The sequence below is a fragment of the Gavia stellata genome, chromosome 3, assembly GCF_030936135.1.
Source record: "Gavia stellata isolate bGavSte3 chromosome 3, bGavSte3.hap2, whole genome shotgun sequence".
NCBI lineage: Eukaryota > Metazoa > Chordata > Aves > Gaviiformes > Gaviidae > Gavia > Gavia stellata.
The window spans coordinates 23895138-23915963 of NC_082596.1; the positions used below are offsets into that span (position 1 = coordinate 23895138).

General features: G+C 43.7%; 1 protein-coding gene across 1 annotated transcript in view; it reads left to right on the forward strand.

Annotated features, from left to right (window-relative positions):
- Window positions 1-11557: 11557 nt before the first annotated feature.
- The window catches only part of SNX31 (sorting nexin 31), a 29295-nt gene continuing 20026 nt past the window's right edge, over window positions 11558-20826 (forward strand). The window contains 3 exon segments of the mRNA XM_059836343.1: window positions 11558-11572; window positions 12374-12488; window positions 13606-13670. Of these exon segments, the coding sequence (XP_059692326.1) occupies window positions 11558-11572; window positions 12374-12488; window positions 13606-13670 (195 nt within the window).

Genomic DNA, 20826 nt, shown 5'->3' on the forward strand with positions numbered 1-20826 from the left:
TAATGTGTCACAGAGCTCTGCATACAGTGAGCTTATAAAACTGGTGGGTTTTTTATCAAATTTGTGAATGGTGAAATAATTCTAGCAGTTTTACTGGCTTCTGGGATCTACTTCTTCCTGCAAAAGGTGACCTTCCTGGTTCATCCTTATATTTGACTGTCATTTAAAAAAATAGAATTGAAGGGGTGTGTGTGCCTTTTTTAAATAAATCGCTGCTTGATCTAAATCTGACCCAGTGTACAATACCATAGAAATAATCCTGCCTTCACTTGGGGCTGATAGGACCTTCAGGTCATCTTGTGTGTTAGTCACTAAAAAGAGCATCCAAGCAAACGACCAATGGCAGCAGAAGTGAGAAGAGCCAACACTAGCATGTGAGCTGTTTAATTTGCTGCAGGACATTACTGAGGTTGAGAGTTTTGCAGGATTAAAACTGTTAAATGCATAATTGAGCTAACTGCTAAATGCATGATCAGGAGAGACAGAGTAACAAGAGCTTTTCTTGTGAAACAAACTTTCACTGTGGAAGTTAGATACATTGAAGTTGCCCATCTACAGATCGGTCATCCTACAGTTGCTGCCTTGCTTCCCCCCCCCCCCTTCATTTAAGGGGAAATCTACTTTCTGCAGACTTGCAGAATATGAGAGGAATTTTCTACCCACTTTATCCCATAATTGGCTCTGTAAGCTGCCTAATCAAAAATGATAATGCAGGGGGAGAAAGGAAGCAGTGAAGATGGCATGTCCTTCTTTTACAGAGAAGAGAGAAAAACCTGGCAGGCTGGGATGGGGGAAAGGAATGAAGATCTGTTAGTCATGGAGGAAGGCATGACCCTTAACCACCGGGCTCCAGCTGCCTATTTAAAGGATACAGTTTCTATGGAATCACAGGAAGGGGTTTGTGAGTTCCTTCTGGAAGGCCTGCTGAAATCGGTGTTGTATGGGGCAATGCCAGTGTTCTCTGGACCTATTGTTGCAGTCTTAAAGCCCTTCAGTATGCTTTCTGAAGTCCCCCAAAAGACAATTCAAGAGTGGCCTTATTTTTCCCCTTGTGCAAGGATCTTCAGATTTTTTCTGTTAAGTGAATTTGAGAAGTAAGTCTAGCATAGAGAAGTGAAATTGTTCTGGCATAAATGAATTCTATTTAAGTCCCTCACTTCACTGTAAAAGCATTAGGTTAAGCTTGTACAATTCTTATGTTCAGTCCTGTCCTGATGGAGGCAGACTGGGTTAGCCTTTAAGTTGCAATCTTGCTGAAGTGTAAGACTATAAGAATTCTTGAAATCGGATGGTAAATCCTACAAAGGAGGCGGTTCAAACAAGGTAAATGTACATGATAAGACATACAACCTTAATTTTATGTAATATCAATTATAAAACATTAAAGCTTTGGAGACAGTTTTAAAAACCTAAAAATATTGAGCACCATAATGAAAATGTTGAAGAATTGGATGATATTAAAGGTTTAATGGGAGGCCTAAAGAATGATATAAAGACCTAACTATTTGCAGGAGTTTCAGGGCCCTAGCAGGAAAGTAAGAGCCAACCTCACTTCTGCTTGTTTCCCCAAATACAAGGTAATGTGTCTTCAGTGAGTCTGCTGGAGTTAAACCAAACTAATTTTTATGTTTTGTAAGAATGTGCAAGTTATTTAACCTCTTGCATATGGAGAAACTGAAAAAGGAAAAGAGGGGTTCTTCCAGCTTTGTACAAGGCTTTTGTGGGTGTGTCACGCGCTAGCATCTGCACCAGCCTGAAATACTACGTAATTTTTGTGATGGAAGGAAACAGTGAGGCAATTCTGCCGAGGCGATCATGACTGCTTAAGAAAACAAAACCCTGGGTTGGTTGGGGTTATTTCTTCCCACTCTTGATTGTATGGTAATTCTCCACTGTTACCACAGACACCTATTTAATCAATGTCATCTTTATTTTTTCTTTTAAATCTTAGAGATAGTGAACAATGTATTTGCTAGTGCCTCTATCAATGTATCTTTAGAGTACTACGGTAAAACAATGCACCATTCAGAAAAAGCAATTTATTCAATAGAGGTAGAGCATTGGGTTAATAGGCAGCCTAACTGGCAGTCACTTCCTTCTGCCACACGTTCCCTCTAGCACGTGTCAGAGGCTTACACTGATCCTCCACTGCCCTGCAGCCACCCAGTGCTAAGCTGATTTTGCTGGACCTCTGGTGTTTCATTCCTTCAGTCCTTCCCTGTCTTCCATTCTAACCACAGCAAACGCTTCAGAGTTTAGCAGCAGCCAAAAGCCTGCTCCTGAAATGAATGGTGATCTGAATGAATGGTATTATATTCACCATCCGCTTTCCCAAGCAGAATGTGGCTTTATGGGCAACTAAATCAAAGGTTTGGTGCAGAGGTAATCAGGATTGTATGCATTCTTTTTGCTGCTCTGCAGAAGTCTAGGAAATTTGGATTTCACTGGGTCCTGGGGGAGGAGGGGACAAGGTGGTAGAAATCAAGATATTCCTGAGTCAGGCACTGTTGTTACAGTTGCCAGTTTACACTAATGAGGTCTCTACCCTTGAACAAATGATATTTTCAGTCCTTGCACCTAAATGCATTTCCTTCTTGGGAGCATTGGTAATGATTGCTATGAACAACTGGATGTTGAGACAGTCAGTCACTGTTTTGGATTAAGATTCTCTACAAAAAGGCTTTCTGAATTCTGCATCTAGTAGACATATTTCTGCTTGGAATAACTGGGAAAAAAAAGAAGCCTCCCGAAAACCAAACAGGATTTGTATTTATTCTCAATAGGTCCAGGAGTTGTGGTCCAAAGTGACATGCTAGAGAATGCCACAGTCTTGTCCTTGGGACCAGAATTCACTAGGCTTTCATAGTTGTGTTTCTGGCCATCCTACTTGGGATTAAGTAGGAAGCTCCATTTGTACAACTGATCCTTCCATTGGTGTTGATCCCCAAACACAAGCAACATTTTCACTTCCTGCTGGAGTAGTTTACTAGTGAACTCTTCATAGCTTCCCATGACTTGTCCCTGAGAGGCCATTCAAGGTTAGAAATGCCTCCTGAGTAAATCCAGCACAGGCCTGGATTTACTGGAATCAGAGGCTACTCTCAAAAGAAAGTCTCAGTTCTTCTCTCAGATTACTTTTTATGATGTAAGGGGGCACTTCAGATTAAATTGTCCTGTTTCCCTTGCCTCCTTCCCATTTTCCTTTTGATCAACTAGTCCTTCCCTTACAAAGAGAAACACCACATCCTATGTCCCGTTACATCAGTTAGCTGCCTCATCAACATCATGGCAATAGTAAGAGCCCCACACCACCTTTGCAATGAAAAACCATAGGAAGGCTACAAGGTCTGGTTAGGAAATGCTGCAGGTCTCTGATGGAGTTTCAAAGGCAGCATGCTGACTTAAAGATGATCTGCAGCTCAACTGCTAGCAAAGGAGGTGAGTTTAGGACCTCCCTATTCTCATGTGAAGACTTGAAACCTGGGGAATCCTTGCATGCCCTACTCCCGCCGGATGACAACTTGCATTTGGGATCCTGTCTCTTCTGAGCCACAAATCAGCATCTCACTCACTGCCTCACCTCTTCGCAGGTTTTTCCCCAATTGACAAGCCAGGAGGAGCAAACAAAAAAAACCCCAAGATAGGATTCCTCAACAAGGCAGGCAGAGATTTCAGCACAGCAGCAGCCTAACTGCTGTTCTTTAGGCAACCGTAAGTCCACGTGGTATGACTACCTCTGTGAAGGAAAGCTTTTAGGTCCTCTTGTGTTCTGTAGGATGCGGTCAATAATGATGGATAGTAGCTGTATCTGAATGAAACGCAGCTGGCAGGGTTACAAACCCTTAGGACGTGGCATTTGAAGTGAATACCAATTTGAAACAAGTGTTTTCAGCTACACTAAGACCACAAGGTGCACATGTAGTTGGAGCTTCCTTTGAAGGACTTGGGCTACAAGAACAAAGGAAAGAATATTTTCAAAAAATAAATTGAAACTTTTCTTAGATTTCTCACTTGTATTGAGATTGAATGGAATTATTAAGAAAAATAAGAAATTACAAGCTGGGCCAACATAATGGGCCTGTTGCACATTAAGTACAAAGAGCAGTATATCTATGCCAAATAGTCTCCTACTTCTCACGTAACCTGCTAAAGAAACATCCCTAATCAAGTCACGTTCCAGCTGGCTATAGTTGTCCAGAGGTATTTACTTTTTTATAGCTCTGAGCACAATTTAAAATGTTCCATGTGATATCTGAGCATTCAGAAAACAAAAATGATGCCCTAGGCAGGCTAACTGGTTGTGTCACATTGCAGTGACTGGGACCTTGGGTTATGCGTGGTCTAGGTTAAACTTGAAGTTAGCAGATGACATAAAACAGAGATTACAGTTCAAGAAGTGTGCCCCAAACATACTGCATTGTCATGTCTGTAAGTGGAAGCTTGCTTAATGCTGTCTCTTGCCACTGTTAGAGAGATATGCCACCAAAGGTAGCTCAGTTTCCCCTCCTGTAGTTTTCCAGAGGGGAAACAGATTCAGGCAGATGAGAAGAGACCACCAACCTAGAATAACATCAGAAGTGGAAAATGCCTGCCCATGGCCTGGAGCGTAGATCTTTCCTCTGTCTGCCTATACCTCATATTTTTCCATAAAACCTCATCACACAGCTGCCTTGCCTGCCAGGTTACAAGTGGAGATGTGGATTTGCAAAGCGGCTTGGGATGTGAACAATGATGTACACATGGGCCTTGCTCAGGAGGGGAAGGAAAGCTCTTCCAGAGCTCCCCAGGGTGCGGGTGCCTCATCTCCTGGGTACAACAGGGTAGCTGTGACACCAGGAGCTGCAAAGTTGGCTCTGTAAGAGGGCAGTTGCGTGGGTGTTCCAGAAGTTGTCAGACTGGTTATATTTGACTGCACAGATGAAGAAGAAAAACAAACCATCGAACATGTTACACAATGTTATTTTACTTACTCTTCTCCCTTTTCTCCAGAATGCCCACAGTTAATCCTGTTTCTTGAAAAATATATGCAAACCTTGTTCCACTGGGAAGGGTTTTTCCCCAGGTCAGTTAGTGAATCATGGCCTTCCCAAAATAACTTTCTTCCTCTGACGAAGGGCCTTTTGGTGAGGTCAGAGTACTGCACTTATGTCAGGTCCCAGTTTGCAGGGGAGGCATTTCAGCCGCATTATTTCCATGCTGATGAACTCATTTCATGTCTCCAGCAGCACTGCTCATGTAAGACCATGAGGACTTCCACAGTGATTCACACGAGAAGGCCCAGCTCCTGCAGCGCCTTTCCCTTAGGGGTACCATAAATAGGCTAAAGGAAGCTATGAAATATGGCAAGCTTAACTCACCTTTATTGTCTGGCAATTAGTGATAAACAGAAGTCCCAAGCCAGAGACGGACCTGCCATTTTAACTATATTTGACCTCCAGTGAGGCTCTGTGTGAAAAAAGGACTTTCTTTTCTTAGAAACCTTTCACCAGATGGTCCCGAGCTCTCGTGCCTTGAAAAATAGTGAATTATCATGTCTTTGCAGTGAATTATGACTCCGTAGGCCCCTTGCCCGGTGCTATTTGCACCTACACAGACTGGTGTAGCAGGGTGCCTTGGCCACCTCCTTCCCTGCTCCGCACCGGCTCTTCAGCGCCCCGGGTCTCCCCGGCCGCCCTTCCCAGCCAGGCCGCTTCCCCGGCGGGCACTTATTGACCATTAATTTCACCCCCACGTTACCCCTCGCCCTAACGAGGCCTCTCGGGGCGACGCCGCCCCCTCCGCAGGCCCCTTTTCTGGAGGGATTTCAAATAAGAGCCGCCGCCGCGGCGACGCCTGAGGGACCGTCCCGCCTCAGCATCCGCCCGTACCGGCGGCCCGCACCGCGGCAGCGCCCCCTGGCGCCGCTCCCGCTCCCACCTGCGCCGCCCGGCGCCTCCCTCAGCCCTGCCGCCGCCGCGAGGGGACGGCCCGGCGCGGCCAGCTCTCGCCACGAAGCTGCACTTCGGCATCACCGCGGCCCAGGAGCTGCGGGAGAGGCGCGGCGGCCGCTGCGTGGTGGGCGCGGGTCTGACGGCGGTGTGCTTGCAGCTGTACTCGGTGTGCCTGGAGGGCTTCCCGCTCGGCGAGGCGCGGTGCAGCCAGCTCCGCCGCTGGGACGCGTAGGTGAGGGCCGGCGGGGGGCACCCCGGAAAGCCTCAGCGGGGGCAGCCTGCCGGGGTGCGGGCGGCCCTCGGGCCCCGCAGCCAGGCCGGGCCCCTGTGAGGGCTGTGGAGCAGGAGGGGCTCTCCGGGCCCTCACGGGCCGGGTGTGGGATGGGGGCAGCGAGCTCCTTCTGCCCAAACCTGCGTTATTAAAGCCTTCCTTCACGCTAACACCACAGGGAGGATGGGCCTGGTCCCAGCCCGTGCCCTGGCCTCCCACCTGCCTGGTCCCCCCGATGCTGTGCTGTCGGAGGAGCAGAGCTGCTGCTTGCGAGGCGTGCATGTTTGCAGGGTGAAATCTAGCAGCAGCTGAGAGCAAATAATAAAAAAAAAAAATGCCAAGGGATGTGGCAGAAGGGTTTGGTAAACTGGCTTAATGGGAAACATTGGCCAAGCAGCAGCAGCTGTGGGCTCCAAGTGCCTCTTTTCCTTGGTCTCTGGGAAGGAGGTGCAACTGCTTTATTGGGGTCTTTAATCCCATGAACAGCTCTAGAAAGTGTATAGAGGTCAGTGGAGGCAAATTGTACAGTCAGTTGCAGGGTTTTTTGGACAAGCCAGAGTTAAAGGATCCGGTGGTGGATCCTTTCTCCCAAATTGCCTAAGCACATAGCTCAGGAGTGACCCTTTCCACACAGGCAATTACTAGGCAATTACAAAACAGCTGGAACACAGGCCTGGAGTATTCCAAGGAATAGTGGGCATCAGGGAATAATACATGGCCCCAGCTAACTGAAGTGTATTATTTCAGGGTGAATCTGCCTGTTTATATTTGCTTTTGTTTTGTTTCTTGTCCAAGTTGCCTCTGTCTCTTTCCCCTCTACCCTTCCTCTGGTTTTCTTAGGAAGGTAAAAGGGAGCATGTGATGTTGAGCTCTTCTGTGGAAGTAGAGTGGCTGCTAGCCTTCCTGCTCTCTCTAGCCTTTGCCAGTCCTTAGCTCCAAGCAAAATCTCTCCCAGCTCTTCCGTCAGTCTGGGTGCACACTGTCATCCCTGCTGAGCAGCCTTATTTTACCTTGACAACCCTATTTTAGGGCCTTGTTTGATTAATGCTTCTTGTGGTAATGGGTTAGGTAGATGCTCCTTCTTTTGGCAGCCTCCTTGCTGTGCTCTCAGTTGCAGTGCTGGGACCACTCTGGAATAGTTTTTCAGCCAGGCAACCCCTGATGTGGATCAGTCCATCTCTCCCAGTTCTGTGTGACTGCACAAGCAGTTGGAGTAGCACAGCTAAAAGATAGTTGAGTCAGCAGTAGGGCTGCCATAGGAAGCAATGTTTGCTGAGGTGTGCGCTTGTGCCCCAGCTCTGCAATTCTTTTCCCTGTGGGAGCTTGCAGTAATATTTTGCTTTGGTTAGTGGAGCATTTTGGATAACATATCTGAACTAATAAACCAGCTTATATATTTGCTTGCTCTTTCTTTAAGGCTTATTCTTTTTTGCTCAAGAGGTTTTAACTTCATTAATAATCTCAGCAAAATCTTTCCCTTCTCTGCATCCTCTATAACTGATGGTTTGCCTCTCGCTGAGCTTTACAACTCGTTAGCTGATTTTTATTTTTAATTCCTTCATTCCTGCTGTTGGTAGCTGCCATACTTGATCTTGAAGTTTACAACTACACTGCTGTCCCTTAATTGTGAGTTTGCTTGTCTATAATTATTATATCCTGTTCTGCTTATTTTGCTTGAAATACTCTTAAGGTAGAAAAATGCACACATGTAAGAAGTCTTAAACTCCAGGATACAGTAATTTCACCCTCCTGACCAGATCGCACGTGGTGCCTACAAAGCCTCACAGATGCAACAATTCTGTGATGGATGCAGGACGTGAATTAGAAATAAGCTTCCCCCATGGACAGATTTCTGCATGATTATACTTGACGGTATTTCTTGAACACTACTCTGGAGGATCTGTCTCTGACCTCTGTTGGATGTGATGCTGGACTAGTTGTGCCTCTGATCTCCTTCAGGCTGGCAATTTCTAAAGCACTGCTATTCCACCTCTACAACCTCTCTCCTAACATGTGATACAAAATCAGGACACATAATCTTTGTGATGCTGTGCCTTACCTGCCCCTTTGCTCTCACTGTACATTTTCCTGCTCCCCATCACTTTATATTCTGAGAGTGCTTCTGTTGTTTGACACTCCAAAACTCTGTTCCTTGCTGTCTCCCAGAGCAGTTCTCCTCTACAAAAGGACTGTCTGAAGGGAGCAACTGTTCAGAGGCAGTGTAGTGTGATGGAGCACAAGAGGTTTCGGATACACTGTTGAATGGGGAGGTGCAGGTATGCTAACTCTGAGCAATGTTACCTTACCTCTAGGTCCCTTACCTCCAAATGGAATTCTCAACCTTAAGCTGGGCACCCAAGGCAAATGGCATAGAGGGAGGTGTGAATAACCGAGAATGATATCCTAAGAGATCTTGCTTAGAAGGAGTTGCTTAGGCAGGGCTGGCAGAAATGCTGAGGAGAGCAGTAAAGCTTTAGCCCTTCTCCTCTTGTGGAGGTAGGCACTTGGCTGTGGATTGCCAAAAGGTGACTGTCTTGGTCTGAGGATTTACTCCCTTGACCTTCCTCTGGGAGATGGGACTTCATGTTGGCTGCAGGAAGGTCCAGAGTTGGCTCGGCCTTCTCCCCTTTTGCCCCTTCTTTTAGGAGCTAGAGCATTCAATTGTGGGAAATCCAGTTTTCGTTCCTTCTTCTGTCTTGAGTATCTAGGTATTAAGTATTAGCAGTAGGAATGACCAGTCTCCCCTTGCTCAGGATGAACGCCATACATGTTGGACAGCATTCCTTATTGTTTGCACTTACCAAACTAAGACTCGTGTAGCCATTCTCTGCAAATGGCTGTGAACAGCTTCAGCAGGAGTGTCAATGGCAGATGGATGTGCATTTTAAGGATCTAAGCTTTGGCCCTAGACTTACACAAGGACAGCTAGGCAGTGGTCTGTACTGTAGCCGTGTTCTCCTCTGGCTTTAGTTCTGTGGTGACTGTACACTGACCAGAGCACCCCTAATAGAGCTGTGGGTCTTTATTCTGCTTGTGGAGAGTTAAGGCTCTCTTGCAAGAATATACAAGTGACAGAAACTTCTAGAGTGGGGCTAGAGATTACCTGGACAGTGGTTTGTGCGCTAAAAATGCTACTGGATTTCCTCAAAATTGAAGAGTTGCTGAAGACACAGGCTCTCCTTAGTTTCCACCTTTGATGTTGTGATGTTTGCATTTGGCTTTTCAGTTTTGCAGCTGCTTAGTGTGTCCCTCTCTAAACAAGTATCATAATAATGAACCTATGTTCTGTTGTAGGACTGAAAGGAACAGATTATTTCTTGCAATTGTTGGAGTATTCACTGGTTTACCTCAAGGCAGGGAGTAAATAGGAGATATGTTTTCTAGGGTTGTGTGAAATGCGACACTGATGGATTCTGGTCATATGCCAGCCTCTACTGAGTCAGTTAGCAGCATCTGTGATTGGTATGAATGGCTGTTGGGAAAATAGTTCTAAAAAAGTCTGTTAATCACAGTAACACAATTGGTAAAAAGGAATTAAATATAGAAATTTTTTTTTTAAACTTCATTTAGCCAGTCATGTACCAGAATCGTCTCATACCTTTGATTGCTTGGACAGTTTCTGCGCATATATATATACACACACACATAAACACACACATATACATATAAGGCATGTGTCTTTACTCCCCTTTTTGGAGAGATTAGCTCTTAGAGCTTAAAACTGTTATATTTAGGGAAGCTGCTGTATCTCTTTTAGGTGGAAATCTTGGAGGAAGAGTAAGTACCTCTTCCACCAGGTTGGAACATCCTGTCTGGGCTTCTAGCACAGTCAGATTTAAGCTTGTTTTCGTGATCCAGTCGCCTGTGGGCTTTCCTGCCACTTGCTCGTGAAGCTGCCTCTGGGGTGGGGAGCTGGAAGTGGAGCTGTGCCCAGCCTCAGTGCTGGGTTGCGGGCTGTGAAGTGGGACAGGCCCAGGCAGCTGCTGTGTGTTGTTGACAGGAGCTGCACATAGTCTCTGCAAAGAAGCTGCTTGATCAGGCACACAGAGAGGCCAAAGAATGGGAGTCTTCCCCTTGGACATCTTGTGGAGCAGGATGGCTTGGAAGTACCTCTCTGGTCAAGTAGGTCCAGTCAAGAAAAAACAGCAGTCCACAGGGCATCCTGGCTTGGGGCTGAGACGTGTCTTCTGTAGAGTGGCTTTAGATTGCTGAAACAAACCCAGAGCCTCGAAAAAAATGGTCAGAAGCAGATTTTGGGTAGGGGACCCATCTCTTATGGTCGTGTTGGTCTGGCAGGGCAGCAGGCAGTTGGCACCTGGCACCACCAGGTACAGTGGTGGTGTTGACTTGCATTTAAAATGTAGCCTAGGCTGTTGGGTTTATGAAGACAAATATTGGCTAGTTTCATTCTGCTAGAATGAAATTTCATGCTGGTGGCTGATTGTCTGGTGGACTTTCAGCACTGTACACAAATACACAGTTTATGGGCGTTTTTCTTTAATGCTTTGAGATGTGAAAAAGTCTAATTGGTTGGGAGAAGTTTATCTTCTCTGTAGCCCAAATCCTGAGGACTCACATTTGCATTTCAAGAAACTTACCAAGCAGCCGGCACTGAGGTGAATTAATTCTTTTTTTAAGTAGGCCAGAGTCTCGGCTTGTGCAAACTGATGATAACAGACGGCACCACTTTGTGTAGGTGAACGTGGAGGGAAGAGAGAGGAACTTCTTGTTGTTAGTGTGGCTCTGGCTTTCTGACTTCTGGCAAGTTTTTTTGCTCTATCTCCTCAGTTTGCCTGCCTGTAGAACAGAGATAATATTTTCAGTCCCTGGGGGAAGATCACATATGTGAAGGACTTTGAAGATAAAAAGCACTCTATACTAGCTATTACTGTTAGCTTTACATAAAACCAAAGCATGTAGTGTTATTTAACTCTTTCATGCTGTGTATCTCAGAGCTATTCATGCATATCTAATAATCAAGAACTCAGAAATAGCAGTGTGTTGCCAGTGTAGGGAAGGTGGAGCTGTGAGAATATGCTTCACTCCTGTTTTTAGCCAACAGGCAGGAAAAGTTTTCACTAATTCTTGCAGTAGTAAACATTTTTTTTTCTTCAAGCTTCAGCTGCTAGAGTAATGTGAAGGACTTGGGCAGCTGGGGCCAGAGGGAAAATGTCATCTTTCACAGGATTTAGTGACACTAATTGCTGAGTTGAATACTGGTGCTTAAAATTTAATTAGTAGTAATGTCTCAGCATACTATAAGAGTCTCATTTTACTGATCAGAAGCCATATTCTTTTGATTTAGGTGAAGGAATGTTTCCAGGCAAGCTTGCTGTATTTTGTTGTGTTTAGTAACATGCATATTGGGAAGGTAAACATAGCTCATCCTTCTCTTGAGATAATTTGCCTATAGGACAGAATTTTTACACTTCCAAGAGACCAGCTACTGCCCAAACCTATATTGGAACGATCTTATGTTATCATTAGATAATATAATTGTGGTTCTTTAGTCCTTTCAGGTCTGTTTATAAATGAGGTAAGGTTTGCACACAGACATTATGCTCTTATCAGCCAGCTGATATAGCTGGAGGAAGAATCAAACTTTCAGATAGCTTGTGTTCCTGAAAGATTCTCTGGGGTTTTTTGTTTGTTTTTTTTCCTTTGGCAATATTAGATGATCTGATAAAAGTTACTACCTCTCACGGACAAAATAGTAAAAGCCTCTGAGGTAGCACAAGTCAAGGGCAGAAGTCATCAGCTCTTAAAGTAGTTCTGTGGGTATAGATCAAAGAAATCCTGTATGGACATATTGGGAAGAAAAGACATCTGTAACCATATCTTCTTTGTCCATGAGGTGTGTAAGACCTAGCTGATAAGGTTAATACAATGCTACTTTTCTGGCTCGGAGCAGGAGCTCAGAAGTAGTAAGACTGTAAAAATGAGAAACCCATCAAAAGAGGTTGCTCACTTGAGCTGTCTTCTGGTGGCTGCCCAGGCAAAGGCGTTGCCCTCACTGTGGGCCCTGAGGGTCATCAGGGAGGTGCTGGGTGGGTACCCCATGCCCTTTGTAGGTCATCATGTCTCACTGTCAAAACAAGGGAGCATTGAAAGCTCCTTGGAAACTATGAATACTTCTTCAGTAATGTAGAGCTTTCCTTTGGCTGTTTTGCAGCTGAGGCAGCTTTTTGGGAGTGCAGTGCCTGCTTTCCCTCCAAAGTTTTACCTGGCAATGACCAAGTCGATGGCAGATGAGAGACAGTCTCAGCTGGAGTAGTACCTTCAGAATGGTAAGCTTGGCTATAACAACCTGATCAGCTTTTATACATAGGGCTTAAACCTTTAAGGATGTTCCTACATCGTGACTGCAGGATGCTTTACCTTCTATACTGAGCTGAGTAAGGTTGTATCTAAAAGGCTGGGGCTAAGCGTTGCAGCCCTGTCCGGTCTGTTGGTTCACTGGCTCTAGAATAGCAGCATATCATATTTCTCTTATTTCTGAAGTGGCTGCCTTTCTGCAGGTTTCCCAAAATGTAAGGGTGCAGTTTCACACTAAACTTAAGCCAACTTGGCCTTCTGGTGGCAGCTTGTAGTCTGGCCATTCTCTGTTCTTCTGGATCAGTGAGCTGAGCCACCCATCCCTGCTGCTTCACAACTGCCAGAGCTGACACTGGGCTGGGTATGGGAACTCATGTCTGGTGGGTAGAAGAGCGAGGCAAAAAAGACAGGCACTTGGGCAGGTAGAAGTGTAATATGGAACTGGGCTCTGCATAAACGTCTTCCCTTCAAGGGTTTCCAGGCAGACTTGTGAGAATTATAACAAGAGTTTGTAGAAAAATTAAATTTCAGATGCAATGTGTTGTGTTTATAAACCAGGTCTGCAGGATCCCTTGAATGCGTCTCATGAGTTTCATGCAAGCCAAGAAACAAAAAAAATAACCATTTCAACTACCCAAAAAGAAGGGGGTGTGAGGGGATGCTTAAAGAGGTTTTGTAGCCTCTGGCCTCAGATACTTTGTGCCAAGACTTACAAACCAGAAACTCAAGATTAGTCTTTAAAAATCTTACTTAGTGATTTCTTTATCTTTTTCACTTGAGTATTCAACAGTTCCTTTTAGAGTTACTGACCATGAGTGACCATGGAGTTATGTGGCCAAGAACCTTACTTTGGGAGTCTTGCTTTGGGAGAATAGCAACACTACATGTATTTTGCACGGTTCGTAGCTTCGGTGATTTAACAACAGGCTGGTAAAGGTAGCTGTGCAGAAATCAAAGGATGAGTAAAGTAGCACTGACGGCTTAACCAACAGCCATGTTGTTTACATCTTGTTTCTAGACACTAGTCATGTTTTTCATCTTTTGGCTAAGTTTGGTTTCCTCCCTCCCCATTTTCCTCTTGTTTTTCAGTTGCTTTGAATTCAAATATTACCAATAGTGATGTCTTCATAGGTTTTTTCCAAAAACTACAGCAGGTAAGTTTTGAATTTTTCAGCCAAATAGTTTGTTATATGAAAGAGTTGAAATATTATCCTACCTCCTGAGTTCAAGGCTTCCTTTGTTATCTTCCTTCCCTTGTGTTCTTAGCGTATTGGTCTGTCTTGTAAAGCAGCGAGTTCCAATGACAGAGTGCTCTCTGTGAAGCCTGGGTGGCAATAATAAGTATTGCTATTGTTTTGTCCATGTACGAACTCGTTTCTCACATGGAAAGAACTATTTGCTTTGTTTTTATATCCTGTGGCATATCTCATTAATCTTTTGCCTCTAAACAGTTCCCAGAAGAGTCTTTGTGAGAGCTCAATAGAAGGATTACACACATTCTTGGATTTTGCAACTGTAAATGCTTTTTGGTAGTGTCAGTGCTTTGGATTGATAAGTATATTGATGACTGCTGTGAAAATGTCATGTTCTCTTATCTTGCAACTGTAGCAATGGGCAGAATCTGGCATGTATTTGGGTTGTTGCAACCTAGATGACTTTTGAAATCTATTTTAATGTGGTCCATGAGATGTATGATCTTTCTTTGGCAGGTTTGGAGCCTGCATAGCTCTTGCTTGTGTCTGACTACTGCAAGGTGCCATATGACCCTTTTCTTTCCTTACCTCCTCTCCAGCTGCTGTGATTCTTATGAGGATAGTAGTGTTTTGGAGCAGGTGGGTGCAGTATGACTCCAACAGCATTTTCAGGGAGGGGATGCTGCTTTAGTTTTCTGGGAAGTGCTTGGCATGCTGCTGGTGCTGCTGTAACCTTGCTTGCAATGAGTTGTTCTGGAGACAGGAGATGTTTTGAAGGACCGACTAAGAGTTTTGTGATTAGAGAGCTTTGTTTGCTATGTGTGATTAAGGTATGTAAGGGAAGTTCAGAAAGGCTATAGAAAATGGTGTGAAGAACTACTGCTAACAAATTCTAGAAAGGTTTTTCCTATATACTTCGTAAATAAAAAGATACAGTTTATTTACAGTCTTTTAAATTCAGACTTACTGAAGTGCTCAACACAGTGAATGAAAAGCCCCTTTCTGATTAGGGATTTCTTTTGTGAGAAGCAGTCTCTCTTTAGTTCTGATCCAATGCCTGTTATAGCCCTACAGATGACTCCAGCAATTACTGCTGAGTCTTAATTAGTCTTGATAAGACTGATAACAGGTCTGCTAAAGAAAGTTAAATCCATCAGGAATGCCTACAATTTGCCCTCAAACACTGCCAACTGACTTTTTTGACAAAGTTCTGGCAGGAAATAACTCTTCAAATACATGGTTGCAGTGTTTAAAGATGTCTTTTGTCATGTGGATTTCTCTTAACTTCTCCAGCTTTTTTTGTTTACAATTTAAACTTAAAATGGCTGTGCTTGCATAAATTACTGCTTCATAATACAAATAGCAGTAATGCTTTATGTGTTCTTTCATCATAGTAAGGAACAAACTCTTAAGAGAGATCAAGTAACCCTGTGAAAGACAGGAGTGCATTCACTGTCATTAGTTGTACACAGTGCCTTTAATTGGTGTAACTGGTGGCTGAATAAGTACTCATTTTGGCTATTAAAGAATCTCACTCAACAAACTGGCTTTGTTGTGCATGTTCCAGTATTTATTAGTATACTGTGACTTGTGAGATTTTATGGCGGAGTGACAGAATTTGTGTAACAGCATTGAAAGACACGGAGTGAAGTTCATCTTTAAAGCACTTCTGTACTGTTTTTTCTTTCTCCATTGTTGAATATGTGTAGGCAGCACTTAGCATCCTACACATTGCTTAGGAGTGAAAACATAGCTAGGGTTTCAGCGTTACTGCTACTTAGTGTTAAAACCAGGCATTACCCCAAACTTGCTCTTGTTTATGTTACGTTGCAAGAGGGATGATTAATGAAAGATTCAAGTATAATACATAATTAAAATGATGAAATAGCATGCTCCTTTTCTGTCAATGACACGGACTGGCTTTGACTAGTCAGTCTTGGCTACCTGAAACAAGATAGTGCACACCTGTATGAGCAACCTGCCAGCTAATGTGGGAGAAGTGGCAGAGGGATCGCACTGCAGGTGGCAATGAACAGGAAGCTGTCAGCCCCTTTTCTACCACCACAGATATTTAGTGAGCACAGATCTGTCTGCAGGTAAAACCAGTGCAGCTTTTATAATAGAAACCTTCAGTTTTAATAGAATGAGAAGATAGGGAACCAGAGGTGAATGAGATTGCTAGGCTAGGTTTTTTCCTAAAAATTCTATTGCTGACTTCTTTCACCTTCACTTCTATCTTCCATTATGAGAGAGAATAAAGCTGTCCTCTCAGGTAGTCTGCTAGTGCTTGTTTCATTTTCTCAGCTTGTCTTAAAAACAGCAGTATTTAAGCTTCTAGCTGAAGATATTTGTGTATGTCACTGACTAAAATAGAAGATGCAAAGGAAAAATCAAACTGAATTTAAGACCTTTTTGGTCTTTGTCCTGTGTTTTGCTTCTGAATGGTGTTGTGAAAGGTGTGCAGAGGCTAGCACTCCCTGGAGTGGGAGTGCTGTGCAAGGACCATGGCTTTACTGCAGCTGCCTGGCAGTGTTGAACATGACTCATCCCTATCTGCACTCAGCATCACACCAACCAGCTATATCTAACAGGGCAAACTTTTCAAGTGGGGACAAGCCCATGCAGGTTAATACTGCTTTCTATGCCCCTGTTCTTGCCCGGCACCACTTTTACGTGTTGCATAGGTTGTTACAGTTTGCTCCTTATAGCAGGCATGCTCTGGCTGTTTCCCCAGTAACCTAACCTCATGGGAGAAGTTGTCAGGGGACAGCCTGCCTCCTGACACTTGGGGAAGCAGCTTGGCACAATGGATGCTTTGCTCAAACCGAACATTGCTGAAATATTTACCAACACTATCATGTAGCAGAGTTGAACAACCTAGCCCATAAACTCCCTGCCCCTCCACTCTTCCAAACTCTGCAAACTTGGCCAGTGACCAAGCTGGAGAAACAGAGTCAGTATATGCTCTGCTACCTCCATCCCCTAAAGACAAATGGCACAGTTCTTCAAAGAAGTCATTAATAAGATGAGACCGTTGTGGCTGTGTTGTGTCTTCTCCTTTTTCGTCAGGAGAAAGAGGGTATGAGCAGGTACATACATCCCTATCAGTCTCATTTTAATGCAACTCATCTATATCCTTGAATGTAATCTGAGATCATGGTCTGTCTCTGTATCGGGCACCCATGGAGTAATGTGGCATATTCAGGATGCAGCTGTGAGGATAGCCAGTCATTATGCATTTATGAATAAAATTGAGACATATTTCCTTGCAGCAGCAGAGGTTTGGAGTTAGCGATATAGGAAGCTGACCTTTTCCAGTCTGTGTTGCTGGTAAACAGCAGCCTTTAGCATTAGCAAAAGGATTCAGGTGTTGGCAAAGGACAGATGAAAAGTTTCTGAGTACTTCAGCAAACAAAGCCAACCAGTGCCTGATAACAGGCAAAAAGCAGTGTTCTTAGGTGGTTCTTCATCAAAGGACTCTGACATAAGGTGGTCTTCCTTCCAAAGAGCAAGCCTGAAACCAAGGATTGAATATTGTAAGAGAGTTGTGGTGCGTATGCTATTGAGAGTGTAGGTAAAATGTAACCCAGAAATCTGTAGGTGTTACTAGGAATTAAAGCTGGTCTGATCATGGGCTGCATTTTCTTGGACAGAGCCCCTGTCTCCAGCTATGCAGCCTCTCCTTCTCTGCACTCACAATGCACTTACCATTTCTGCATGCAGTGGAGGAATGCACAATTCTAACTTTCCTCTGTACTCACTCACAGTAACTCACAAATGTGTTTGGATGTGTATGTCCACAAACAGAAATCAGGCTGAGTATCTATGACTTCAGCATTGCTCTAAATGTTATTTCTTTCTTTCATATCAAACCAGGGTTTCTTATTTATGAACTTCTATTTCAAAAGTGCAGCTGGCCAGAAATCTGAATTTCATATGGGAAGTTCCCATACTTTCAGACTTCTGTGTGCTGGCCACGGGGGAAGGTTTCTGGCATACAAAGTTCTGAAGAATTTTAATTCAAGGATGTCTGTTTTATTTTTGCTTCAATGTTAAGATGCAATTCAATCCCCTGGCCTGCTGTTCTTTTCAAATATGTTGTAAAAAGGGCCTCCATTCTCGCCCTTTCTGCTTTTATGGCCTGTGCTTCTTAGCTGAGCAACAAATCCATTGAGAGCTTGCTGAGGGTTCACATTGGTGTTGACTTTTGTTAAAAAAAAAAAAAAAAAATCACTTAAGTTAAGTTTTCTAATGGAAAACTGGGAGGAAAAAGAGATTTCTAGATATCTTTTTCCTGTGGGGGAGCTATAGAATAGATGTCATTTTTTTTGTTTGTTTGTGGTTTTTGTTAATTTCATGGTTTTGTTTTGGGATTTGTGGGGTTTTTTTCCAAACTGGTTTTTTTTTTTTCATCAAAACCAACAAACAAAATCCCTCACCAGCTCTGTATTTTTCTGTATTCTTGTATTAATGACTGAGCTGTGCTTCAAGCTAGTGGAGCAGCCAAGTGGGGAGTAGGCAGCAGTTCTAGATGTTTCAGGAGATTTTACCACAGGTAATACTGACAGCTTAAGGGAAGATTCAGATAAGCAGTATTAAGGGATACAAGAAAGTGTCCAATTCTAGTTACATGGCATGTCCCCTGAATTTCAGGAGCAATAGGGTAGGAAACATGAAAAGGACTACTGAACATGTACTGCTGCCAAAATACAGGGTTTTTTGATATTGATGCCTGTTTTGAGTAGGCGCTTTTTCTAAAACTAAAATAGCAGCTTGGGAGAAGATCTGAACTTTTCTGACTCACTGCTGCAAATTTCTTTAGAAAGTATTTTTCTGTCCATTTTGGAAGTGGTTGGGATTACCATGTGCACTTACTAAATGGATTATTGCCAACACTGATAAATGGTCTTCTCTTTGTATTTGTATTAAACTTGTGCTGGATTCTCTTGTGTTGTTTTAGGGACATGTCTGTATTTGTATTTCTTCACTTAACACTGTCTTCTCCTGCCTTAGAGACTGCACTGTTTCCTCCTTTTGTTTTTATGTAAGTAATTTTTTTTTGTCTCAACAATACTCCGCTGATAAGAGGCTAAACACAAATATTTGTAACACTGAACAATGTGTGGAGTTTCTGGCATGGCCAGTTCTGCCTTCTGGGGTAAAAGCATGTGATAAAGGGGGAAGAAAATCCCCAAACCCAACAGTTTAAGATAATTCTTATTTTTGGTTTGCTGTGTCATAGCCATATTAAGAGAAGGGTAATCAAAAGTTGGAGATAACAAAGTAGGGAATTTGTCCCAAAGAGCATGAAATGAGGCTATGCCTGTAGTTCAGTAGAGTGAAATAAGAGAAATTAAAGCAGTTTTTAAAAGACTGTGGAAAGCACTGGCTTAAGTATTAAACAGTGATACTTAATGTGACCAAGGACATTGAGGTGCTGGAGCGTGTCCAGAGAAGGGCGATGAAGCTGGTGAGGGGTCTGGAACACAAGTCTTATGAGGAGCGGCTGAGGGAACTGGGGTTGTTCAGTCTGGAGAAGAGGAGGCTCAGGGGAGACCTCATCGCTCTCTACAGTTACCTGAAAGGGGGTTGCAGAGAGGTGGGTGTTGGTCTCTTCTCCCAAGTGACAAGTGACAGGACAAGAGGAAATGGCCTCAAGTTGTGCCAGGGGAGGTTTAGTCTGGGTATTAGCAAAAATTTCTTTATGGAGAGAGTAGTGAAACACTGGAACAGGCTGCCCAGGAAGGTGGTGGAGTCACCATCACTGGAGGTGTTCAAGGAACGTGTGGACGTGACATTGTGGGACACGGCTTAATGGGCATGGTGGTGTTGGGTTGATGGTTCGACTTGATGATCTTACAGGTCTTTTCCAACCTTAGTGATTCTGTGATTCTAGATAGGACTGAGATTTTCTCTTACCTAATACATCCTTTCTTGTAGTTACTCAAATTAATCTGCCTACTAATATGTTGCATGGTGTTCCTGGAGAACTCAAATTGCTTGGAAGTAGCTTGAAAGTTTGGATCATGCTTTTCTTCTTCCCCTCATGATTGCTGAGTAGTGAGGTGGCAAGTAGAGTAGGGTGCTGCGAGGTGTGACTCCCTTTGAGTGGCAGAAGGGTAAAGTGACCTTTGTGTCTCTGACCCTGGGCTGCCACAGTGGATGAGGTGGCCTGTACCCAGGCTGTGAAAGCTGCAGGAGTAGCAGTGAGGATCTGGCAGAAGTAGATGCTCCCTATGGGAGCTTCAGCATTAGCAGCCACACCCAGAAGCGCTTACTGTGGTGCATGAGCCTTTGCACTAGCCTTCACCCCCCCAGCACTGCTGAGTTCTGGGTAGTAAACTGGCTATATAGTGACCTGCTTCCTCTTCGTCGAGAATCAGTAATGAGTTACATGTCTTCATCTCATTCTGATGTTTGCATCCCATGTTTGTTCCATGTTTCATATGCATTTTTATCACATGTGATATGTTTCATACCAAAATATGCATGCCAAAGGCATTTGTGAGGAAGTGTCTGCTCCTTCCTGTTTGAGGAAAGTAGTAAAGTACTCAGGTAAATGCATGAGATGATCCTTGATGTAAGAGAGAGAGGGGCTTTTGTATCTCCACAGAAGTAAACTAATGCTTATTTTAATTAAGAGTAATGACTAGACCTCTCTCCTGGATAAGAAGGAAATTAGTTTGGGGATAAAAATTAAATCTGTGTGAATCTCCAGAAGGACTTTGGGCAGGGCATTGGCAAATGCCTTGAAGAGGTTCTCTTGTTCTTTAATACGTGCAAACAGAAGTGTAGGCATGCAGGTAGGTGAAATACTGGGTGTCAGAAAAATCTATGGAAAGTCTGTTTAAATAAAATAGTTTTGTTCTGGTTTTCCTTAAGACCTTTTTTCCCCCCACAGATCACCCTACAAACTTTTGTCAACATGTTATTAATTTTTAGATGATGTGGAAGAAAACACATTTTGTTAGCATTTGATCTTACCTTGACATAACTCTTAATTAAGCCAGATTTACTAGAAAATAGGGTCTTTCTGATCCAAAAAAGTTACCAGTCTGAGCTGAGTTAGTTAACTGGAGTCATACATCCTAGCATGTTCTCCAAGGAACCCAAAGCG